At 45.5% G+C, this 26,288-nt stretch overlaps 1 protein-coding gene across 1 annotated transcript in view; it reads left to right on the top strand.

Moving 5' to 3' along the window:
• Positions 1–15,332: 15,332 nt before the first annotated feature.
• The window catches only part of Tmed10 (transmembrane p24 trafficking protein 10), a 34,376-nt gene continuing 23,420 nt past the window's right edge, over positions 15,333–26,288 (top strand). Inside the window, exon 1 of the mRNA XM_021178961.3 lies at positions 15,333–15,619. Coding sequence (XP_021034620.1) covers positions 15,395–15,619 — 225 coding nt within the window. The 5' untranslated portion in view covers positions 15,333–15,394. The remainder of the gene's footprint in view (positions 15,620–26,288) is intronic.

Below are 26,288 nucleotides of genomic sequence, written 5' to 3'. Positions count from 1 at the left end.
CTTATAGGCCTAGCCAGAACCCTACCTAGAGCAGTTATACAGTAAATGTTTGCTCAGTACATTGTCGAAGGAAGTTTACCCTGATTACTGATTGGGTGAGAACCAGTATTGGAGAAACGGGAAGTATTTGCAGAGATAAGCCCTGTGTGCCTGGTGGTGAGCCCTATGCCCTGAGCCAGTGAGGGAAAAAAAGCGAGCAGTGAACGACAGAGAGGACCTGTGTGAGAAATTTTATACTGACTGGGAGAAAGGAAGGAAGGATCAGAGGTGATCAAGAGACCTTGGATGTGGTAGAAGATGGGAGCTTTGGCTACTCTTGGCCAACATCTAGGCCTGTGGGTTCTTCCAGGTGACCTCTTAGTTGACACTGAGTGTCTCTAGGGGTATGGGACAGACCAGCTGGGATACTGGTGTGAGGGGGTCTCAAGGCAGAGAGGTTGGGGGTGGAGCCTAGAGGATCCTGAAGGTACCCGTGGAAAGGGGTGCCACAGGAAAATGGAGACGGATTCAATAGTTCTGAGGTCAGGTTCAATACCTTTGAGGACTTTTTCCTCAGGAGGCAGCAGACCGTAGGCCGGTGAAGAGATGAACTGTTGCAAGAAACTACGTGGTGACTTGAGGTTTAGGTATTCAGAACTGGCTGGGCCAGAAGCAGGCAAGGAAAGCCTGTGGGGTTGCAGAGAACAGAGTGCTGGTGGAGTGGGACCCACACAGATATTTACCCTCACCTCCACCACTGGCGCTAGACTTTGAGCAGAGTGTACAACCCATCTGTCTTAGCTCCTGTCTGTTTACTGTTGGTTTGATAAACACCATGACCACAAGCAAACATGGGGAGGAAAAGTTTATTTCATCTTACAGTTTGTAGTCCACCGGCAAGAGAGTCCATGGCAGGAACTCAAGGTCGAAGCCTGAAGCAAACCACAGAGGACCACTGCTTACTGGCTTACCCTCAGGTTCGAAGTCAGCTATATTCCTATACCCAAAGGCCAGTCTGATGGAGGCAATTCTTCTGAGGTTTCCTCTTTCCAGGTGTATCAAGTTGACAATCGAGATCAGCCATCACGCCATCTGACCCCCCAGTTTCTTAACCATTAGGTGAAAGAGTCTACAACGTGCCTTACACTGTTGCTGTAACTGTGAAATGTAGTCTGTAGGACTAGAAGATCCTGTCAGCTACCAAAATTGAGCATACTCAATTCCACTATCTAAAATGGTACAGCATTTGCACAGAACATACATCCTGTATAATTTAGATATCTCTAGATTAGTTATACTACCTGGTAAAATGTAAAGGTTTCATAAATACTTTATTGTTTTGTTATGTTATACTGTACTGTTTAGACAATGACAAGTGAAAACGCCTGTTTATGTTTAGAAAAGACAGTCCCACCCAGAGCTTACAGGTGCTACAGGGTCAGGTGGCACCTCAGATGTGTTAGAATCTCCCGGGAAGATGGCTCTGTGGTTAAAAGTGCTTGTTACTCACACAGAAGACGACAATTCAGCTTCCAGTATTCCCATGGTAGCTCATAACCATCCATTGCTCCAGTTCCAGGGTTTGTCTACCCTCTTTTGACTTCTGTGGGCACCATGTGTCTACACACAGGCAAGATACTCATATACATAATAAAATAACCTAAAATATCTATGTGGAGGGATATATATATATATATATATCTCCCAGAGACCCTATTGAAATGACAGACTTCTGGGCACAATCCCAAAGAACCTGATTTGTTGGTAGCAGTGACAATGGGAGCTGACACAGAAAGGACAGAAATTAATACTTTTTAGCTAACTCTGTAAGCGAATAGATTCTGCTATGGATTTCTGAGAGAGAGACAGAGATAGAGACAGACAAAGAGAGAGAGAGACAGAGACAGAGACAGAGACAGAGACAGAGAGCAGAGAGAGACTGCGTGAGTGCACACATGGGCAGTTCACAGTGCCTGTCAGGAGGTCAGAGGACAATTCTTGGGGGTCAGTTCTTCCCTGCCACTGGTGGAATCCAGGGGTTGGGTTCGGGTCTCCAGCCTCAACCTGCTAACCCATCTTGCTGGTTCTCCTTAGGTAGTCTGATGCAGGAGTTCTAGACAGGAAGAGGGAGCGAAACATGGCAGGACAGGAGTATACTGTAGTATACCAGTCGAGTATCCTAGTGGTAGGCCCAGCAGAGGCGGTTGAGTGCTGTGTCAGGAGTTAACCTCTCTGCACCAGAACTTTAAGGATGAGTCTAAACATCCCTCCACAGTTCTCTGTGTGGAGGATGTGTGGGGTTAATCGTATCACCTGAAAGACATGAAGAGGTCCTGATTTCTAGAGCCTGTGGAGGTGACCTTATTGGAAATAGAGAGGTGATTGATCACTGCAGAATCTTGAGACCATTCCAGATTACTTGGTGGGCCCTGAATCCAGTGACACATTCCCTTCAGACACAAAAAAACACAGGTACGAGGAGAGGAGAGAGCTTGGCAAAGATAGAAATGGACATTAGGATGATGGGGCTGTGAGCTGGATCCACTAGGAGATGGAAGAATCTGGAAGTCCCACTGGTCCTCAGAGGGATGGTGCCCCTGCCAACTCCCAGAGAATCTATTCTGATGTTTTAAGCCATGCAGTTTGCAGTTATTTGCTGTGGCTGTCCTAGGAAACTGTACAGAGGTTTTGCATCCGAGGCATGCAAGTTTCCTGGCAGTCCCTGAGACTAGCTCCAAGCGGTGTGAAGTCACTGCCTGCAGGCAGAAGGGTCTCCAGGCACCAAAGGAGGATGGCAAAATGCAGTTGGGAGTGGTGGAGGGTGCTGGTGCCTGTGGGGACCTGTTGCTACTGCTCTCATTTTGGGATGCAGAGACTTGTTTTTTCTCTTCTTCTCTCTTCTTCTTCTCTCTTCTTCTTCTTCTTCTTCTTCTTCTTCTTCTTCTTCTTCTTCTTCTTCTTCTCCTCCTCCTCCTCCTCCTCCTCCCCCTCCCCCTCCCCCTTCCTCCTCTCCCTCTCCCTCTCCCTCTCCCTCTCCCTCTCCCTCTCCCTCTCCCTCTCCCTCTCCCTCTCCCTCTCCCTCTCCCTCTCCCTCTCCCTCTCCCTCTCCCTCTCCCTCTCCCTCCTCTCCCTCTCCCTCCTCTCCCTCTCCTCTCTCCCTCTCCCTCTCCCTCTCCCTCTCCCTCTCCCTCTCCCTCTCCCTCTCCCTCTCCCTCTCCCTCTCCCTCTCCCTCTCCCTCTCCCTCTCCCTCTCCCTCTCCCTCTCCCTCTCCCTCTCCCTCTCCCTCTCCCTCTCCCTCTCCCTCTCCCTCTCCCTCTCCCTCTCCCTCTCCCTCTCCCTCTCCCTCTCCCTCTCCCTCTCCCTCTCCCTCTCCTTCTCCCTCTCCCATGTAGCCCAGGCTGACCTTCAACTCCTGCATGCTAGGACAAGAGGTGTGAGCCAGCACTCCTGGTTTAGAAACAGATTTGTTAGACGTCAAAGGAAAAGCTCCCCCCTACCTCTGGCTTCCCAAGTTACACAGCTGGAAGTCGACACCACCACTGTCAATCTGAAGTCTCTGGCTGAGTGGGAGAGCCATGGCCAGTCAGCACCACAGAGGCTTGTTAGGGATGATACTGCAGTGTCACTTTAGTTTCACTCCTAAAGAGGTCACCCCAGTGTCTGTCCTGGGTGACTTTCTTTTTTTGTCCCTAACCAATATGTGAGCAGTAGCTGTTGACCTCTGGCCTAGAGACTGGAGTGATTCCTTCCCACTAGTCAGTGGCTTCTGCTTTAGGGATGAGAACGGTACCAGCTTCAAAATGCAGAAGTTGGCCATCTGTAGAAAACTGCACTGGCTATGCATCATGCAGCCTCGCAAAGTATGTCTACACGAAGGTTATTAGTACCTCCTTTGTCCCTGAGCCACAGTGGCTTTCTGCAAGCTAGAAGGAGAAGCTTTCCCTTGGAGCCTCGGAGAGCTCTTCCCCAGCCCTGAAGCCCTGCCTCCCACCCTTTCCTCTTCACCAGCACTGAAGCTGGGGGCAAGTGGCCTGCAGGAGTGGGGAAAGGAACTAAGAACCTTGTCCTGAGGCTGGTATTGCACTCTCCTTACCAGAGGACAGATGCAGCAGTGCATTCTAGGTGAAAGGCCGCCAGGGGTTCAGTAGGAGAAACAGGATGCAAACCAAACAGGGAAGTATTTATTGAGAAAGGCATGGAGATTTCAGGGACTGAAACAGAAATAGGCAAGGGTTAGCTGGCTGGATTTGTTTTCAATCCTGGACACAAATTGGACCATGGCAATTATGGCTTTTTCAGTCCTAATGTTCAGGTCATACCCCCAGACCAGTAGCATCCAAAAGTCTGGGGTTGGAGGCCAGGCATCAGCATCCATCTGTCTGTCTATCATCTATCCCTTTATCTACCTACCTGCCTACTATACTGGAGTCTGAATGCAGAGCCTGTTGTGTGGACTGCACAAGCACTCTATCGCTGAGATCCCTCCACATCTCTTTTCACTTTTTATTTCGAGAAAGAGTCTCACTAAATTACTAACGTCACACTTAACTCTGTAACCCAGGCAACTCCTCAATATTTTTTTTTCTTTGTTGAAGTAGGGTCTAGTTATATAGTCCTGGCTAGCTTCAAATTTACAGACGTCCTCCTACAGTCCCCTAAATTCTGGGATTGCAGATGTGTACCACACACTCTCTGCCTGGCAGACCTCTCTGCTTCTTTGATCCTGTTTCAGACTCTATAAGTAGCTGCAATTACAAGTCTCAGGAACAGGCCCAGCCTTTTTGTTTGTTGTTTTAATTAATTATTAAGTACAATTATATTATGGTGGTGGTGGTGGAGGCAGCGGTGTGTGTGGGTGTGTGTGTGTGTGTGTGTGTGTGTGAAAAGACAACAGGAACTTATTTTCTCCTTCTACCCTGTTGGTTGAATCCTGGGGATCAAACTCAGGTTGTCAGCCTTGGCACTAGGCGTCTTCACCCACTGAGCCATCTCACTGGCTCTGGCTTGGGCTTTTGAGATGAGGTCTTGGTTTGTAGCTCAGGTTAGCTTCAAACTTGCAATCCTCTTGTTTCTGCACCTCATATGCTGGGGTTAAAAAGAGTATACTACCACGCTCAGCTCCAGTTTATTGTTTGTTTTAAAAAGGTTTTCCGAGGTTCCAGTGTACGACAAAGCCGGGACATGATGAGAACGTGTTATTCCAGGTGTCCTGCCCATGTAGTCTGTTTTTGTTCTCCTGAGTTAGGTCTTAGGCATTGGGAGTGTTTAAAAGCTGCTTGGCTGGTTTAGGTATGCAAAGGCCAGTCTCCTAGCTACTGAAGAGACAACAGTAAGGCCGACATCGCCAAGGGTCTGAAGCTGTGGTTCTTCTCAACTTGTACAACTGTTCATGTCCCTTGTGGGACTGAGCTTCCATTGTAGAAAAATGAGTTTTAGTAGGCTTCAAGACAATTTAAGACCAGGTGAAGGCGTACACCCCTGTAATCCCAGCACTCGAGGCTACCTAGCAGGAGGATTGACACAAGTTCAAGTCCACTCATGGCTACCTAGAAAGACTGTCTCTGAAGAAGAAAAAGCTGCTCTAGCAGGATGGCCCAGCCAGGAAAAGTGCTTATCACCAAGCTCCGTGGTCTGAGTTCCATCTTCCCTGGTGGAGAGAGAGAGAACTGGCTCCTGAAAGTTGTCCATGGCCTGTGCACAGCCAAGCATGTGTGCACATGTATACACACACAAATATAATTTTTTTTTTCGAGACAGGGTTTCTCTGTATAGCTCTGGCTGTCCTGGAACTCACTTTGTAGACCAAGCTGGCCTTGAACTCAGAAATCTGCCTGCCCCTGCCTCCCAAGTGCTGGGATTAAAGGCGTGCGCCATCATGCCCGGCTACAAATATAATTTTTAAGTTAAATAACAAACATGCCCTTAGTTAGACACCAGGTGCTGGTGACACGATGGCCTGGTGAGGGGAACATGATGGAGGAAATCCCCGCTTTCTCAGAGCCAGGAATGAAGGCCTGCTATCAGTATAGTGTTCCACTCCAGGTCCCCGAGCTTTATGCTCCTAGGGCTTCTCATAGTCACCTTAGGTCCTCTGAGCATCTACATATCTGCATGCTTCAGGCACAGCTGTGTCCAGGTGCAGAGTGTCGCTGATGATGAGAGGAGATACCCTTTGACTCTGTCTGAATCCTCCTTGGGAGGCCTTAGGCAACTCTGGGGCTACTTCCCGGAGCTCTAAGCAATTTTCCTGTTTCTTTCTGGGTATTTTTTACTATTCCTCCTTTGTAGCACAGTGGTAAAGGGGGGGCCCCTGCCGTTCTCATCTCCCATCACGCACCCCACTTGTTGTCCCTACAACCCCTCCTTTACAGCTCTCTCCCTTCTTGTCCCTCAGTTACTCTGCTCATGCTGGCCCGTGAACTCCTCACCTTGTGCCTGACATAGGAGTTTGCTTCCTTGGTTTCCAGGAATCCAAATCTCCACCAGGTTCTAGGAACAGTGTCTATAAGCAAACAGAACTTACGCGGCAGCGGGGGCCGGGAGGAGGACCCTTCCAGACTCACCCTTTCACCTCACAGGATTGTTTCTCTGAAACTCGAGTTTTATCTTGCATCTTTTGCTTAAGTCATCTTTAAAATTCTTCTGAGTAAAGAAACGGACATGCAGCCAGGAAGTGGTGGCACATGACTTTAGTTGGAGTTTCGGGTAGGCAAAGGAAGACTGATTTCTGAGTTCGAGGCCAGTCTGGTCTACAGAGTGAGTTTCAGGACAGCTAGGACTACACAGAGAAACCCTGTCTTGGAAACAAGCAAGCAAACAAACACAAACAAGCACCCCCCCCCAAAAAAAAAGCCAACAAAAATAAATTGGCATGCAGTAATTACACTCTTGAAGGATAGTATATGTTCATACACACATGCAATGGGTAGTGATTAGATGAGGGCAACATATCCACATGATTTTTGATTTTATAGTTAAATCTGGATATTTCTTAACCACAGTTCACAGATCTCACTACAACTTTGATCTTGGTGGGGCAGTGGTGGCACACTAGTTTAATCCCAGCACTGGGGAGGCAGTTTCGAGGCCAGCCTGGTCTAGATAGCAAGTTCCAAGACAGTCAGGGCTGGAGGAAGAAGCCCTGTTTTGAAACCTGAAACCCGCCCCCCCCCCCCCCAAGACTTTGATCTTAGCAATGAGAATTTAGTATACACAGCAAGGTCCTGATCTTACCATTCTACAGACAACACTAAGGAAGGGCATTGATTATCAGGGATAGCTAGCTGGTATATAAATATATATATATGCTTCCTGTCTATATTTAGCACCATAGAACCAGGGATGTAGCTCTTCAGTAGAGAGCTTACTTTGCAAATGTGAGGAACTGGCTTTAATCTCTAGCACCACGAGAAATATAGTACCATGGGCATCTAAAGAATAACATGTATCTTGTTTTTTCAAGCAAAATGAATTGAGGGTAGGTGCTCTAAGTTTCTTTTTTTTTTTTTTTTTCGCCTGCCTCTGCCTCTGAGTGCTGGGATTAAAGGCGTGCACCACCACGCCTGGCTTCTAAGTTTCAATAGTAACTATTAACACCATTGTGGATGCTCTGGAAGACTTAAATCTTCCTGTGAACCATGTTGTATTATGAATGTTAGTTTGGGTAGAGAAAAACTACTTAGGAATATAAAACTTCCCAATGGAGTGGGAACTAAGGACTCATTTTATCAAGTGTGGTGACAATCCTGACAGCTGGTCATCTCTATTTTCAGCTGTACACTGACTCATTGTAAGGTTTCAGACAAGTCACTCAACAGCTTTGGACCTCAGCTTCTTCTGTATGAAAAAACGGTAATTAAAACACGACGGAAGAGAGGAACTAGCATTTATTGAGCAACTGCTTTCTGCCCATCATGTGTTGGACACTCTGTTTTAGGTTGTAGTGTTTCATTCAATTGTAAGTTAAATATTTGTCTTAACTTTTTCCAGTGAAGTGGGAGTGTATACACATGAAGAAAAAGACAAGGTAGTGACAACTGCTGTGCAGGTAATGACACCGGAGAGCATGCTGCGAAGTAGGCTGAGGATGGGGTTATATGCAGGCGGTGAGCTGTTGGGCGGGTGTGTGTGAATGTGTGTGTGTGTGTGTGTGTGTGTGTGAGAGAGAGAGAGAGAGAGAGAGAGAGAGAGAGAGAGAGAGAATCACAAGAGTCCAGAGTCTATAAGACAAGTCCTGAAGAAGAAAGCTCCAGGGAGACCTGCATGTTGGAGTATAAGCTATTTGCAAGGCTGGGTGGCCAAGAGTCATGTGGAGGAAGTCATCACTGGGAAGGACAAATTGGAGGTTGTGGTAGCTTTGTGAGCTGTGGTAAGCTGCTTAGATTTTATTCTAATTGACCTAATTTACATGTAAAAATCACTTGGGGGGCTAGAGGCCACTCAGCAGTTAAGGACACTGGCTGCTCTTCCAGAAGACTCTGGTTTGAATCCCAGATCCCACGAGCCAGTTTACAACTGTCTGAAAGTTCAGTTTCAGGAGATCTGATGCCCCCTTCTGGCTTCTATGTGAATCAGGCACACACGTAGTGTGCATGCATACATGCAGGCAGGCAAAACACTTATAGTGATGACGAGGATGACGACAACAACAATAAACCTTTGGAAAATCATTTTATAATAAAAATGATGACAAGCCGGACAGTGGTGGCGCACACCTTTAATCCCAACACTCGGGAGGCAGAGGCAGGCAGATTTCTGAGTTCAAGGCCAGCCTGGTCTACAAAGTGAGTTCCAGGACAGCCAGGGCTACACAGAGAAACCCTGTCTCGAAAAAAACCTAACCAACACAAACAAAATAAAAATGATGACAAGTTGGCAGAAATGGAAAGCCAGAAGAGTAAGGAAGTTGTCTTGGTGAGAAGAGCAGAATGTTTTTCATAAAGATCAGAGAGTAAAGGTTTCAGGTTTCTTGGGTCACAGTTTTCTGCCATCCATTCTGTTCTGCCTCCTTTTAAAAACAGACCTCTGAAAAATGTGAAAAGAAAAAAACCAACCCCACATTCTTAGCTCGTAGGCAATACAGAAACAGAAGGTCCCAGGCCTGACTTGATCTGTCTGAGCAGTAGTTTGTAGCCTCTGGCTTCGAGAGTAGAAACTGATCATTATCTAGATAGGACACAGAACTGATAGGATTTGCTGATGAACTGCCTGTGTATGGAGAGAATGGAAGGAAGAGGAAGCTGGGACAGTTGCCGGCACTAGGTGGAAGGTGATGCTGTTTCCCGGGAGGAGAGAGGAGGAAGCGAATTTGAGAGGCCGAGGAGAGGGGAAATCAGGAGTTACTCATCCAAGTGGAGTTCTTGAGCCAGGCTGCAGCTTAGGGCAGAGGTCAGAGCCAAAGCTCCATATCTGGAAGCTATCAGTCTGGGGATGAACTTAAAGTCATGGGGTTGGGTGACATCACCCAGAGAACAGCACAAATGTTCCAGGGCCAGATCCACAGGCTCCGGCACTTAGGGGACCCATGACAGAATCCTTGGAATCTGTCTCTGTGTCAGAGAATATGACACACGGCAAATACTGCCAGACTGCTTTCCAGAGGGGTCTTTTGTATTTCCACAGAAACTAGCTTGTGTTGGCTATGTAAATATACATTGTGTGGAGGACTTTACACATGAATGGGAAGGGACGATGAAGCCAAGGACCCTTGTTGCTTGGTGTCTGGAAAACTCAAGTTAACTGAAGGCTAGCTGGTTAAAGTGGGTGGCTCGAGAGGCCCAAAGTGCTTTCAAAATACAGAAGCACCCAGCAAATTTGTTACAAATGCCTTTTTCCTCCTTCACACTATATAATCCTGTCTGGCCTGGAGCTTACCATGTAGACCAGGTTGGCCTCAAAATCGCAGAGATCCACTTGCTTCTGCCTCCTGAGTTGCTGGGAGTAAAGGCATGAGCCACGATGCCCAGCCCCAAATGACAGCTTTTAATAAGGGCTTCTGATTCATTGTCTGAGGTGTGTTTTAAGCATGCTCCTTCTTGTATAAAAGAAAATTTTAAAAATATGTGGCTTAGGGATACACTAGATGTTTCTTAACCCCCAAAGGCTTCTGTGGCTCAGGAATTTTAGGTGTATCTGGCTGGGCAAGTTTCAGGATGAGAGACAAGACATCCCAGGACTGCTGGTTGGGAAGAAGCGGCTACTCCGGCTAGGGCACTTTCTATCCCATCAGCAGTCCCAGTGAGGCCTTCCTCTCATGCAGATGTAAGAGTGTGTCTTCTTCAATGCAGGTTCAGAGCTTAAAGTTTTAGTTCCCTCTGGGTGGGGGTGGGAGGCAGAGGCAGGCAGATTTCTGAGTTTGAGGCCAGCCTGGTCGACAGAGTGAGTTCCAGGACAGCCAGGGCTACACAGAGAAACTGTCTGAAAACAAAACAAAACAAAAAAAAAAAAAAAAACTGCTCAGTTCCCTAGAGCTGTTTCCTGCTCTCGAGCTCCACAGCATAGAGGTGAGATTTTGTTGTTGTTATTCTGTGTCCTTCTATAGACACATTTTCCAAGAAGGGAAAAATAGCTGGGTGTGGCAGAACATGTCTGCAATTCTGGTACTCAGGAGGCTGAATCAGGTAGGTTGAGAGTTTACCATCTGGGTTAAGTATGGAGACCCTGTCCTAAAGATACAAAAGCAAAAAAAAAAAAAAAAAAGTGCATAATGTTGGTGAAACTGAAGTCAGGATTGCAGTTTAGACACATTCAATAAGTGTGTGTGAAAATGGCTGGAGAGCCGGGCGTGGTGGCGCATGTCTTTAATCCCAGCACTCGGGAGGCAGAGGCAGGCGAATTTCTGAGTTCGAGGCCAGCCTGGTCTACAAAGTGAGCTCCAGGACAGCCAGGGCTATACAGAGAAACCCTGCCTCGAAAAACAAAACAACAAAAAAAAGAAGTAAAAAAAAAAGAAAATGGCTGGAGAACAAAGGGGGGAAGGAGTGTGCTCTTAGTACCAGCCTTGTCTTCTTGGAGCCGGCCAGCGCTTACTGTGCTGCATTAATAAATTAATTAACAGGGCAAACATTCAGGTTAAGCAGAGAAAGCAATGAACAAACTAGACAAAAATCCTTGTCCTTACAGAAAAGGTACAGTGCTAGGGAGGCAGAGAAGTAAATACAGGAAATAAGAATGGGAGCTGAGAGGGGAAATAAATGAGAAGGCAGGGCCAAGGGGAAGGCAAGGAAACACAGGGCCAGACAGGGTTCAAGAGCTCTGAGTGAGCTGGTCGTGGTGGCTCATGTCTTTAATCCCAGCACTTGGGAGGCAGAGGCAGGCGGATTTCTGAGTTCAAGGCCAGCCTGGTCTACAAAGTGAGTTCCAGGACAGCCAGGGCTACACAGAGAAACCCTGTCTTGAAAAACCATGAAAAAAAAAAAGAAAAGAAAAAGGAAAGGAAGATGGCTTTGACCTTTGTCACTTTTTCTTTTCCTGATACAGGGTCTTCATATAGATACAACAATCTGGCTGTTCTGAAATTCAACATGTAGCCCAGGAGGCCCTTGAACTCACAGAGATCTGCCTGCCTCTGCCTCCTAGTGCCTCCTAGTGCTGGGATTAAAGATAATTACCTCCACACCTGCCCTTCGTCACTTCTAAGCTATGGTGTTGTGTTGTTGTTTTACATTTATTTTATTATCTATCTGTCTATCTATCTATCTATTTATTAAATGTATGGAAGAAAGAACAACTTCTGGTTTTCTCCTTCTACCACTTTATTTACAATTTATTTAATGCATATGAGTACACTATTGCTGTCTTCAGACACACCAAAGGAGGGCATCGGATCCCATTACAGATGGTTGTGAGCAACCATATGGTTGCTGGGAATTGAACTCAGGACTTATGGAAGAACAGTTAGTGCTCTTAACTGCTGAGCCATCTCTCCAGCCCTAGTCCCAAGAATCTTACTCAGGATTTCAAGCTTGGCAACAAATACCACTTTAGCCTTGGCTCTCTCACTGGCCCCTGGGATTCTGAATATTAAAAGATTCTAAATTCAGGCTACTCTGAACTATTTCTCAACTCGGCCCTTTTGGGATTTTATGCCCTGGGCATTGTTCACTTACAGAATGCTGCTAAGTCAGTTTGACCAGAAATTCCCCTTATTTCAAATATTTCCTCTTAGTTTTCTACTTTGTGACTAAGCCCCCTCGCCCTATAAATTCCTACTCTTCCTTGTATTAGGAGTTGGAGTGAAGCTCTCTTCCCTACTACACAGTTTCATTATATCACTCGGATATATTTCAGTCTCCATAGTTCCCTTGAATAAAGTGTCACAGCTCTAAGCTAAGCAACACAAATGCCTTTTAAAATACTACCCAAGTTTAGCATCTCATACCCTCAGTTTCCTTATCTGTGAAATGAAAATGTCTAAATTATCCTACTTTGCTTTTGAAAATATTGGATGAGATCATGAAGGTATGTGAAATAGGCCTTGTCTGGTGGTGGATGCCTGCACTTAGCAGGCAGAGATAGAATCACCCAGAGTCCCAGGCCAGGCTGGGTCAAGAGAGCCTGTCTCAAAAGGAAAAAGGTCTATTGTATAAAAGGGAAGATGAAAGGGTAAGGAAAACACATGCTCAGGTAATTTACAGGTTGTAAATCTCTGCTAATGGTCAGAAGATTCCTCAAACTTGAGTAAACAACAAATTAGAATAATTATATGGGGCTGGAGAGATGGCTCAGTGGTTAAGAGCATTGGCTGTTCTTCGGGAGGTCCTGAGTTCAATTCCCAGCAACCATATGGTGGCTCACAAGCAACTGTAATGGGCATCTGATGTCCTCTTCTGGTGTGCCTGAAAACAGCTAAAGTGTACTCATATAAATAAATAAATCTTTAAAAATAAAGAATTATGCTGATTCCCCTGCATTGCTGGGGAGAGGGTTCTATGCAAATTATCAACTTATACTCAGTAGACTGTCAATCTTAGCTTAGATCAGGGATAAAACAATCAAACTGAATGTTCCTAAGTGGACCTCTCATAAAGGATTATATGGTATTTGCTAGATTTTAAAATGCTTAACAACTCTATTATGTTTGCGCTTGCTTTGTTTTCAGACTTCTGTTCCAGGAAAGGAACCAGGTAGACAGAAAGGAGTTATAAAAAATGAAAATGAAACAAAAGAACAACCATCTAAATTACTAAAGGCAGACAAGTCTTCTATTTTTGCTAGTGTTCAAGAGACATTGATTAAAGCAGATTACAGTTACACGCATAGGCTACTGTTTATTCTTGGGTGTTGTAGTATCTGCTTTCTGAGACATGTACCCCAGGCTGGCTTGGAACTCACTATACAGTCCCAGCTGGCTTCCATCTCAAGGCCATCCTCTTCCCTCTGTCTTCCAAACCCTGCGATTACAGGCATGATATATTGAGCATGGTTCTTGGTATATTTTTCAGCTCCATAACACTTGTTATAGTTGTAACATAAAGATGCTAAACTTTTGTTTTGTTTTGGAGACACAGACTCACTATGTAGTTCTGGCTGTCCTGGAACCCAATATGTAGACTAGGCTGGCCTCCATTCAAGGAGGTACATGTGTCTCTGTTTCCCAAGTGCTGGGACTAAAGGTTTGTGCCACTGTGCCAGGCACTAAATATTTTTTTAAATCGATAAATACTATATAGGGATTATTTTCTTAAGGAATATTTAGTTTGATTACTTTATCCCTGATTTAACATTAAGATTGCTAAGTCTATTGACTTATTTTATGGACATGAATTTTACCTGTGTGTTTGTTTGCTTTTTGGATTTTCAAGACAGAGTTTCTCTGTGTAGCCCTGGTGGGATTAAAGGTCTGTATTCCCACTGCTTGCTGCTCAGTCTATTGAGCAGAAAGGATGTACCACAATAAACACATTAGACATACTGATTGTAGTTTCTCGAGCACGTAGTAGGCAATAAAGACTTACTAACGAATGAATGAACAATTCCTATACAAATCAGTTTACTATAAAAGAGCAGGGCAGTGGTGCATGCCTTTAAATCCAGCACTCAGAAGGCAGAGGCAGGTGAATCTGTGTGTTCGAGGCCAGCTTGGTCTCTAGAGTTCTAGGAGAGCCAGGGCTACACAAAGAACCCTGTCTCAAAAAACCAAACCACCAGGGCAGTGGTGGCATATGCCTTTAATCCCAATACTTGGGAGGCAGAGGCTGGTGGATTTCTGAGTTTAAGGCCATCCTGGTCTACAGAGTGAGCTCCAGGACAGCCAGGGCTATACAGAGAAACCCTGTCTCGAAAAACAGAAACAAACAAAACAAAATACACACACACAAAAGAAAAAGAAAGGGGGGCTGGTGAGATGGTTCAGTGGGTAAGAGCACCCGACTGCTCTTCCGAAGGTCCAGAGTTCAAATCCCAGCAACCACATGGTGGCTCACAACCATCTGTAATGAGATCTGACTCCCTCTTCTGGTGTGTCTGAAGACAGCTAATGTACTTACATATAATAAATAATAAATCTAAAAAAAAAAAAAAAAAAGAAAGAAAGAAAAGAAACAACCAAAACAAAACAAAACAAAACAAAACAAAACAAAACAAAAAAAGAACCAAACCAACAACAAAACCAAAAAGACCTATCCGAGGTACAGAACATGCTTTGGAAACATGCCGTTTCTTCCCCTTGACAACACTCATCTGGTAAAATAATATTTTATGCTCATCACTGACTGGACCAAAACAAAACTTTAAATGTTGGTTTGAGTGCAGCTTATCACAGAAGACTATTGATGTGTCTTAAATAAATGCGTTGGGAACTTGCATTAACTGGATACCTGCCAATCCACATTCACCCGCTGACCTCTACGCGCTCTCCTCTGAGTTAGCAACCCACACTCACTAAAAGCCAAATTAAATCTTTCTCTCATGTTTCCCCTCTTCAGTGCTCCACTGTCTCAACACCCATCGGAGTAAGCGTTAGGACACCGAAATTCATCTGGTGCTTTAGCCGGGAGTCTACGTAGCCGGTGGGCGGGCTCAGAGAAGGCCTTGTGGCTGTTTCTTATTGGGGGCTGGTTACTATGGTGTCGTCGATTTTAAAAACTCGCATGAACCACTTCCGGGGGCTTAAAACAATTACTTCCGAGGCTGCCCATACTTACTATGGCTCACTCGGAAGTATTTCACCACCATTAAAAAATAAAACGTGTACGAAAAACTCCTGGGGACTTCTCTGTAGCCCCTTAAACTCGTAGTTATGACATACTACCAAATCTTTGCTTCCTCTTAAAAGTTATTTGCTTTACATTCCTTTTCTGTTTGGCCAATCTCCAAAATGGCGCGGACGGCCTCGCCAGGGCAGAGGCGCGTCACGTGGGTGCTCCGGGTTCCGGCGCGCTAGAGGCCCCGGGTGGTGAACGAGGCTCCGGCACCATGTCTGGTTTGTTTGGCCCACTCTCCCGGCCCGGCCCTCTCCCGTCCGCCTGGGTCTTTCTGTTGCTGCTCGGCCCCAGCTCGGTCCTCGGCATCTCCTTCCATCTGCCCGTGAACTCTCGCAAGTGTCTCCGAGAGGAGATCCACAAGGACCTGCTGGTGACGGGCGCCTACGAGATCACCGACCAGTCTGGGGGCGCTGGCGGCCTGCGCACCCACCTCAAGGTGCGGCGGCGGGGCGCGGCGGTGGGCGGCAGGAAGGCAGGCGTAGTCCGGGGAAGGCCGAGGTAGGGGGAGGCCGGCGGGCCGGCGAGCGGGCGGAGGCTGGGGCATGGCCTGGCCTCCCCCCAACCCCATCCCTGAACGCTAAGTCTGCGCGGTGGGGACCGCCCCTTCACCCCGCGCGTTGGGGTTCGCGGGGCGGGGCCGCGCGCCAAAGTCGGGGCCCTTGGAAGGGCAGAGCTCTGCCTTGGCGGACCTAGAGTCTGGAGACCTAGGGCTGTTTCCACTTCGGGCTGTCATCGGGGTTCTGTGTCTTGTGAAGTCTCGGGAATCGAGGAATAACGTGATTTTCCTGAGCAATGTTTCGAGGATCAGTGGGGGGATTGGCATCATAAGATACCTCAACACCTACCGAATAAAGCAGACAATAACGTTGGCCGTGACTGATAAAATGTGTTGTTCATTAGGCACCTGAAGCGTCACTTCCTGTGCCACTTAAAGTTGTGCGTTTAGTTCAGACAGTACCCTATGGAACCGTGGGCCTGGTTATATAAACTCAGAAACTGAGGCTCAAGTAGAGTGAACAATCGTTGGAGATGGATTTGGCCAGCTAAGTGTATTGATGGAAACGTGCTAAAACCTTCCTTTTGCTTATTTGTGATTCCTGGGATTTATTATTGATCACAAGATGGTCATAGTCTCTAGTCCCTTTTAGCTAGACCAGGGTCACCTAGATCCCTGTATGCTGACAGCTACTTTACTTAATGCCATTTGGTCCCAGTTTTCAGTGGAGTTCTGCTTGACTAGATTTTTGAGTTGTTAATAGTGGAGTTGGTTGTGTTCATTCACAATAAGCACTAGTTATTTTGTTGTTGTTTCTTTTTAACAGAAGGAAAACTTCACATTCTTAAGCCAAATAGAAACAGTTTACTTAAGTTTTTTTTTTTTTTTAAATTTTGGCTGTATGTATGTATGTGTACCTGGTGGGTGCCTAGAGCCCATAGAGGCCAGAAGAGGGCATCAAGTTTTCTAGATTGGACGTTGAAGATGGTTATGAGCCACCATATGGGTGCTGGGACCCCCAACTTGGGTCTTTTGAAAGTGGAACAAGTGATCTAACCCCCTGAGCATCTTAACAAGCTTCAGCTAAATTGTTTATATTTAAAGTCTTGGGCCACAGTAGTGATAATGTAAAAGGCTTTATTTGGTAGAGAAAAACTATTTTCAGGGTTATTGTTTTGTGTGCCATCTTTTTATTATCCCTTTAAATATTGAATTGTCAGCCAAGAAAGTGTTGGTGGTACATTTTAAAGATACAGATACAATGGTTGGGCTTTTTTTTTTCCCCTTGAGACAGGGTTTCTCTGTGTAACCCTGGAACTCACTCTGTACACCAGGCTGGCCTTGAACTCAGAAATTCACCTGCCTCTGACTCCCAAGTGCTGAGATTAAAAGCGTGTGCCACCTCGCCTGGCTTTTTTTTTTTGGAGGGGGGGGGGGGTCAAGACAGGGTTTCTGTGTATAGCCCTGGCTGTCCTGGAACTCACTTTGTAGACCAGGCTGGCCTCGAACTCAGAAATCCACCTGCCTCTGCCTCCTGCGTGCTGGATTAAAGGTGTATGCCACCATGCGCGTCTTGGTTGGGCTTTGTTAATGCTGGCTCCAGAGTAGAAGTCGCGCCTAGAATCAAAGAATCTGAGCAGCCAAAGAGACCTTGCTCTTCAGTGTTGCTGTCTCTCCTGAGTCTGTGTTTGAAACCCTTCCAGGGTCCACTGTTGCCTGTCTGACAATCTGCCTTTGCCCACATGTGCTGTAGAACTCCTCGTGAGATCTGTCTTGAAGCTTCATATGTTGTTAGTTTCTAATTTGTGTAAATAGGGCCTCCCTGAACAGCGCTCGCTGTAACTATTCTGCTATCCTTTGTCTCCCTTCTTAGGCTCTTAGTAGTTTCCTAAGGACAGGGATTGTTTTCCTGTTCATATTTTCTAGAATGTTAAGGATAATGCCTTGCTTCTGGTAAGCAGTCAGTGAAAACAGGAACATGGTCCAACCTTACACTAGTGAACGTCTGAGATGCTCACAGGCTGCTAAAGGGATGTCGCCAGCAGGAAGGAGGTTGTGCTCAACTCACTAGTATTTCACCAACACTCGGTTACCCTCCCTTCTCTGCTATGCCTCACCAGCTCAATTGGACTACTGGAATCTTAAACCCAAATGCCAAGTAGACAATATCTAGGAATGAATTGAGCCGGGTACTAAAAAAAAAGACAACTGGGAAGCACTGTGATTAGTGTGGTGTGACTGGCATGGCGGAGATTGTGAGTGCGGGGTGAGCAGCACCCTCCCCTCTGTGGGGTTAGGCCTCGCTGGAATCCCGGGTTGGCCTGGAACCCTGTGCTCCTACCTCAGCCCTGCAATTGCAGGGATTGTAGCTGTGTGCCAGTATACTCGCTCTTGATGAAACTCGCCATGAAAACGTGTGGGCCCTTTTGTTCCATCTGGTTTTTCAAGTGAAATAAAAAGCACAGATTGTGATGTCAAAGTCCTGAGTTTTATCACCAACCCAAGTTGCTTTGGGCAGTGTTTTATTTTCATTGTTATGGAGAATATCTGTCCATTTGCATGTGTTACCCAGATTTTGCAACTATTCAGGATCCATACTTGTTTAATCTTCACCCCTTCCCCTGTATTATTTTCGGTTAAATTGTCTCAATCCCAGGAAATCCCCAGTATTAGGATTTCAGTCCAGCTGACATCAGCTTGAATCTCTTAAAAAAATAGGAACATGTCTACTGTGTTTTATGGCCATATAACAACACCCTTTCAGAAATAGCAGTGAGCTAGGTGCAGTTGTGTGTGTCTGTAATCCTGAGGCGACTGAGGTAGGAGGGTTAGCTGAGTCAGGCTGAGCAACATAGTGAAAACCAGGTGAGGTGAGATCACTGAAGCTGAGAGGGTGAGAGCTGTGTGGTTTAACATGTTCAGACCCTTCTCTCAAAACAAAACACATGAAATCCTGTAATGATTCCCTAAGGTCATGTGATACCCAGAACATACTGGATATCACCACTCATGGACTGGTGGGATGCTTCAGTAGGTAAAGACTCTAGTCTTTAAGTCTTAGTTCAACTCCTGGGACCCACATGGTGGGTAGAGAGAATCAACTCTCAGACGTTATCTTGTAAACTTCCACATGTACACATGTGTATAACGTGCACACACACAATAAATTATAACAAAAATTTTTAAATTCCCCACTTGTTTGAAAAAGACTTATTTAAAATTAGTGTGTTGTGGCCAGAGAGGCTGCTTAGCATTAGAACAGATCCTGCTCTTACGGAGGACTTCACCTGCGTCGCAGCTCACACCTCCCCTCCCTGTGTTTCCTGTAAGAGGAGTACGGCATAACTATGTAACCAGACTCAGTTTTATGTTTTTGCTCTGAATACTTGATAGCTGGTGCTGTACAGGGCCTGGGGTGTAGCTTATTGGTGGAGAGAGCACTTCCCTCATGTTCCAGACACGGGGTTTGACCCCGAGTACTGAAAGAAGACAGCATTCCTCATGGATAGCACTCTGCACTTCATGTGCGATCAAGAACCATGACAGTATTTTCCATGCCCCTCTGATCTGCTATAGATTCTTAAGTTCAATGTATTTTAGGGTCAACACGTTACCATAAATTGAAAGGCTAGGAAGATAACAATAAATTTAATAGTCAGTGGTTTACTATGTAGAGTGGAATTAGAGAAGATGAAGGCAGGCAGGGGATTTTTCAAGCCAAAAGAAGAGAATTTTATTTATTTATTTATTTATTTTGGTTTTTGCTTTTTCCCCCGCTCGCTCCAGGTCCCACTTGCCCTGGCCCATAGGTTATTTGTTTCTTATTACAGATGGTTATGAGCCACCATGTGGTTGCTGGGATTTAAATATATGACCTCCAGAAGAGCAGTTGGTGCTCTTAGCCACTGAGCCATCTCACCAGCCCTGGCAAATATATCTTTGTGCCACATTCATGTCTGGTCCCCACAGAGGCCAGAAGACCTTGGTTCCCCTGAGATTGCAATCACTAATGATTGCTGGCATTAAAGTGTGCTACCACTGAGAAGCTGAGATATTTATTATTATTACTAATTTTAAAGGCAGGGTTTCATTCTGTAGCCCTGGTCTCCTGGAACTCAAATGTGTAGACCAGGCTGGCCTCACACACTCAAAGATCTGTTTGCTTCTGTCTCCTGACTGCTGGGGTTAATTAAAAAAAAAAAAAAAAACAAAACAGCCTTTGTAGCACAAGCTGCCCTCAGCTGCTCACGTGCTGTGGCTGTAAGGCATGCAGCACCGTTGTCTGCACAGACGCTGCCTGCTGATTGGTTGAGCATTTATTTTGAAATGGAGAGATTTTTTTTGTTGTTGTTGTTTTGTTTTTCGAGACAGGGTTTCTCTGTGTAGCCCTGGCTGTCCTGGAACTCATTCTGTAGACCAGGCTGGCCTCGAACTCAGAAATCTGCCTGCCTCTGCCTCCCGAGTGCTGGCATTAAAGGTGTGCGCCACCACGCCCTGCGAGAAAGTATTTTTATTGAACCATGACTATCAATACAGTCGTTTGTACTTTATCTGTATGACCAGATGTTGCTGTTTTTCTGTGATTTTAAAAAAGACCATTTGATTACCCTAAAGTTATAATTCACATAAGCAGGACAAATGCAGAGTTTATACTTTTAAATTTTATTTAACTTTATTTTATATTTTATATGCATTAGTATGAGGGTGTCAGATCCCCTGGATCTGAAGCTACAGACAAATGTGAGCTGCCCTGTGGGTACTCGGAAGGACTCAGGAAGAGCAGCCAGTGCTCTCAACTGCTGAGCCATCTCTCCAGCTCCCACTTGATACTTTTTAATGAATAGGTCTCAGAATAAGCTTTTTTTTTTTTTTTTTTTTTTAAAGACAGGGTTTCCCTGTAGCTTTGGCTGTCTTGGAACTCTGTAAACCAGGCTAGCCTTGAACTCAGAGATCTGTCTGTTTCTGTTGCCTGAGCGCTAGGATTAAAAGCATGTGCCATGACTACTCAGTGAATTTTAACATTTATTTCTATGTAATGTATGTATTTTATATTTACTTAGAGGCCCCTTAGCAGCTGTGCAGCTGTAGTATCTGTTAACTTGGTTCTACTTTCTGCCTTAGATTTTTGCCTCAAGGGCTCCTACAGTGTCCTTCAGCTTCAGAAGTCGACTGACCTCCCAGGCACATGACTCCTGCTTACATGTCAGGCAGTACAGGGTTGTGGTCAGCCTGTGGCTTACTGTTAGCCCATTCTTGGCTTTGGGACGCCTCCTATGTGGGGCACCTCCTATGTGCTTTTGTTATGTACCGCTTGACGGGGCAGCCTTCTTGATGTAGTGTGGTACTTTCTTTTTGATCTCCATAATGTCTTAAATAGGTAGTTTTCTCTATCTATATATCTATGTTTGTCATCTGTCTATCCATCTATCTATTATATGTATCAATCAATTGGTAATGTTTGTTTGTTTGAACAAATTCCTTTGCTGAATCTGGATCCCTCCAGGGCTGGCTGGCCGACACGCGCTAGGGCTCCTGACTTGGCCTCCCCAGAGCTGGGATTGTAGGCATGCACTCAGTGCTGCACTTGACTTTTTAAGTGGGTGCTGAGGATCCAAACTCAGGTCAGGTGTTCATTTTACTGTTGTCTGAGCCAGCTGCCCCAGCCCTTATGTTTTTTGCTTGTTTGTTTGAAAACGGACTGCATAGCTCACGCTGACCTTGAATTTGCTGCAGTCCCCCTTGCCTGTTGGGATTATAGTCACTTACCACAATGCTTAGCTCTTTTAGTTTTCTTTTCCAGGGTTGGGGGAAGGGCTTGAGGTAGTGTTTTATGTAGCACGGGATAGCAGAGGATGACTTTGAACTTCTGATCCTCCTGCCTCTGCCTCCCAAGTGCTGAGATTACAGGGAAACCACCATCCCTGTAGAAGAGTGGATGAGGAGAGTTTGGCTCTCTACTCGTGGATTTGGACTAAATTGCTAGTGACTGCACTAAGTATAGAGTGTGTGGTCCCAGTTACTTAGTCCACCCATCCAGGCCCTTCCATGGGTGTAGTGCTGGTGGGGCTCACGGAGTTAAAGCAGCTGAGCTGAATGAGCCTGTGCTCAGGGACCCAGTGGTGCTTTGTCCCACTGAGTTGTTCTCTGGCCTCACGTGAGAGTGAAGTGACCAGATGTCCAACGAGGCTTTTTTGGTTTCTTGAGACAGGGTTTCTCAGTATAGCCCTGGCCATCCTGGAACTCACTTGCTAGACCAGGCTGGCCCAAACTCAGATTCACCTGCCTCTGCCTCCCAGGGATTAAAGGCCTATGCCACCACTGCCAAGTTGTTTGTTTGTTTGTTTGTTTGTTTGTTCCATTCATCCATCTCTCTATATCTGTTCCTTTGGGTTGTTTGTTTGTTTGTTGTTTGTTGTTTGTTTGTCTGTTTGTGTTTTTTGTTTTGTTTTTGAGACAGGGTCTCACTATGTAGCCCTGGCTGTCCTGGAACTCACTCTGAAGACCAGGCTGGCCTCAGACTCAGAAATCCATCTTCCTCTGCCTCTGCCTCCTGAGTGCTGAGATTAAAGGCGAGGGCCACCACTGCCCAGTGATAGGGAATGTTTTCATGAGAGGGGTTCTGAGTATTCTGTTTGTGATTTTTCTACTTGTTTAAAAATATTTCTTTACTATTTAGTAATTGCCCTACCTGGTTTATGAGTTGTAGTGGAAATAACAAAGATAAAACATAAAGCGAAAAAAAGTGGTTCTCCGTAGTGAAAAGTAAGGAGGAAGTGACTGGAGGGATGAAGGATATTTAAGTGGTCAGGAAGTCACCTGGATAGCTAGCCACAGTGCGCATGGGCTTCTCACGCAAAGGCTCGTCTTTCAGACACACTCTGTGTTGAAGATGTCCAGCTGCACCTCCCCACTCCTCCCCATTCACTGCACAGCATGAGTTGTGCTGACCCATCCCTAGTAGTAGGTTGTGAAGGCTTTGCTACCCACATTTGAGGCTGGAAGTGTCCCTTCCCCATCCATAGTAATAGCCATGTCACCCTGCTGCTTTAGGTCCTAATAAGAACCGTCATAGGAACTGATGGGCCTAAGTGTAGGGACTGCAGAACACCCTTGCTGGACAGTGTGAAGAGATACATGTAATACAGTTTCCAGGTTCTTAGGAAATGATTATACTCCTGGTGTCTATATTGAGAACATTTCTGTGCGGTAGAGGGAAAATAATAGAATGCTTGTTGCTTATTTCTCAGAAAAACCGCTCTTTGATTAGTCACTTCCATGGAATTCTTACTTGGGCTCACCTTTTTCTTTTAGTGAAAATATGGCCCTTTATTGATATTTATAATGTTAGTTATCAGTGGATTAAGATTAAAACCAGACCAGTAATGAGGTGGTTTACTACAGAAGGCCAACTGTACATTAACATAGGATTACATTACAGTCTAGTTTCTTTTTGTATTACATACAAATCTTCTAGCTTTTATTAAGGCCTGACCTTGTGTCTCTTCCTTCATGAGAGTTAAAGGTTAGTGTTTCTCCATTGAACTCTTACACAGTGACCAGTTGTCCGTAGCTTCGCGTCTCCTAACTCACCTAGCAAAGGGGACTGCTTAGATTTTGAAATCAGTGATAACTTGTGAGGACAGAGTCCAGCTTTTAGGAAGTAGAGCAAATTATAAAAGTAACCGGAAGGGATGCAGTGACTTTGTCAGTTGCTGACTGGTGGGTGATGCTAAGCCACAGTCCCCAGATTTATGCACAGCCTGCAGCCTGGACAGTAGGGCCCTCTGTGAAGTCATCCAGCTGGACACAGACCAGAATTTGGGCTCCCAAACAAGCCTCAGACTTGAGGGAGGTTGATGTCATCTGCTTTATCCTGCGCCCCAACTTCATTGTTCAACATAATGTGTGGGAAGTCAAGGGACTAGTTGTTGAAAGAGAACAAGGCTTTGTCTGTGCCTAAAAGGGTCATGCTGGAGGTTTTTTACCGTAAATAACTCTGCAACAGTATGAAAAAAAACATTTGATCTGGCTTCACCCCCACAGAGGTTTTGTGAGGGCAGCACTGGTCCTTCACTCTCATTCCTCCCTCCCTTCTTCCCTGTTTTCCCGTCAAACCTGACTATTGCCTGTGGTAAGTTAATGTAGCAAATGCTGATAGAAGGAGGAAGAGAGCATCTGCCTGCTGTCCACAGTGCTTGGAAGTTTCCATTTCTGCATCTCACAAGCTGTACAAAACCCCATCCTTGACCATATTAGCTTAAGCAGTATGGGCATATTGTACTGTGTCATCGCTGAGTTGGGTGGGAAATTTGAAAGAATTTAGTGTTGAATGCTGCTTGCTGTGTAAGTTTGGCTTTATTCTCAGTGTAATCTATATGATCTTCTGACTTAAGAAATGCAGTTGATTGACTTTGTATTTGCCCTTGACTGAAAAATCAGGGTAGAGGCGAGAGAGATGGCTAAGTGCATATGTATGAATCAGCATGCACTGCTTTCAAAGGACTTGAGTTTGGTTCCTAGCACCCTACTGTGTGGTTTACAACCTCCTGTAACTGTAGTTCTGGAGACACCTGCACCCTTACACAGACATACATAATTAAAAATAAAAATAAATTTTACAAAAGAAAAGAAAGATCAGCCGGGCAGTGGTGGCCAACCCCTTTAGTCCCAGCACTCAGGAGGCAGAGGCAGGCAGACTTCTGAGTTCGAGGCCAGCCTGGTCTACAGAGTGAGTTCCAGGACAGCCAGGGCTACACAGAGAAATCCTGTCTCTAAAAAACAAAACAAAAACAAAAAAAAAAAAAAGAAAGAAAGAAAAGAAAGGTCAATAAATTCTGTTAGTGTTCTATGTTAGATACAGTGGCAACTTGTGGTTTATATGTTTCTTTGTGCAGGAAGTTGAACTAGATGGTCTAGAATATTCTACCTAACTGCACCCCCCCCCCAACTTAAGATGATAGCCTAAGCTAGGCTCAGACTTGCTATGTAGCTGGAGATAATTCTTCTGTTCTTCCTCTCTGTTTCCCAAATGTTGGAATTGTAGGTATAGATTACTACCCCTGGCTCTTCACATGCCTCTGTGTGTGTGCGTGCATGCATGCGTGTGTGCGTGCCTGTGTGTGTGTGTGTGTGCATGTGCGCGCCACCTTGGTACTCACTGTAGTCTGAAGCTGGTCTCAAAATTGATCATCTGTCTCACAAGTGCTAGAATTACAGGCATGAGCCAGTAGACATAGCTTCCTGTTGGATAATTTTTGTAATTTATTCCTTATCAGATTAAAACCAACATTCCAGAGATGCTAGAGTTCAGCTTGGATTCCTCCCTGTGTGGGTTAGGGTTTCTACTGTGGTAAAACACATGACCAGAGGCAGCTTGGTCTTACATGTGCTCCAGGAAGTCAGGCAGGGATGTGGAGGCAGGAACTGAAACAGCTCATGGTGGAATGGGCTCACTGGCTTGCTCCTCATGGCCTGCTCAGTTTGTTTTCTTATATTATCCAGGCCCACCTGTCCCCATCGAGTTGGACCCACTCTCTTCAGTCGTTAATCAAGAAAATGCCCTCCAAGCTTATGCACAGGCTGATCTGTTGGAGGCATTTCTCAATTGAGTTTCCCTCTTTAAGACTCTAGTTCTGGCATGTACTCTCCCTTTCTGTCATCTAAAATCCCATGCAGTGACCACGCAGGGCACTGGAAATGGTATTCCACTTTGTGCCCCAATTGTCCTTTGGTTTGGATAACATAGCACACTCCTTTTTTTTTTTTTCTTTTTCTTTTCTTTTCTTTTGTTTTTTTGTTTTTGTTTTTGTTTTTTGAGACAGGGTTTCTCTGTGTAGCCCTGGCTGTCCTGGAACTCCCTTTGTAGACCAGGCCGAACTCAGAAATCCTGCCTCTGCCTCCCAAGTGCTGGGATTAAAGGCGTGCACCACCACTGCCCAGCACCAGTTTTGTTTTTTGGATTTTTCAAGACAGGATTTCTCTGTGTATGTAGCCTGACTGTCCTGGACCTCACTCTGTAGACCAGGCTGGCCTTTAACTTGAAGATTCACCTGCCTCTGCCTATTGAACACTGGGAGTAAAGGCGTGCGCCACCACTGACTGGCTTGCATATATATCTTTGTGCTACCTACATGTCTGGTCCCTAGAGAGGCCACAAGACCTTGGATCCCCTGAGACTGCAATCAGGAATGATTGTGAGCTATCATGTGGGTCTAGGAATTGAACTGGGGTGCTCTGCGTAAGCAGCAAGCGCTCTTAACTGCTGAGCCATCTCTCCAGCGCAGAAGCGTTCATCTTAACTAACATCTTGTATTGTCTCCAAAAAAAAAAAAAAAGTTGATGTCGTTGTTGAGAATATTTTTATTCTGTACTAGAGCTTCTAGGCACATCAACTTTATTTGAACCTTGTGGTTCTCCTTAAAATCTTACACAGTACTATGTCATGGCTGACCATGACTGAAGAAAATAAGACTGTAGGTAGGAGCCAGCTTGAAGGGAATTACATCTTTACACTAATACGAAATTTATTTTAAGCGATTTTTGTTTTTTGTTTTTTTTTTTTTTTTTTTGGTTTTTCGAGACAGGGTTTCTCTTTATAGCCCTGGCTGTC

The sequence above is a fragment of the Mus caroli genome, unplaced genomic scaffold (assembly GCF_978045245.1).
Source record: "Mus caroli unplaced genomic scaffold, Mus_caroli_1 scaffold_14, whole genome shotgun sequence".
NCBI lineage: Eukaryota > Metazoa > Chordata > Mammalia > Rodentia > Muridae > Mus > Mus caroli.
Note: the sequence above shows the minus strand (reverse complement) of the source record. Positions and strands in the feature narration are given on the sequence as shown.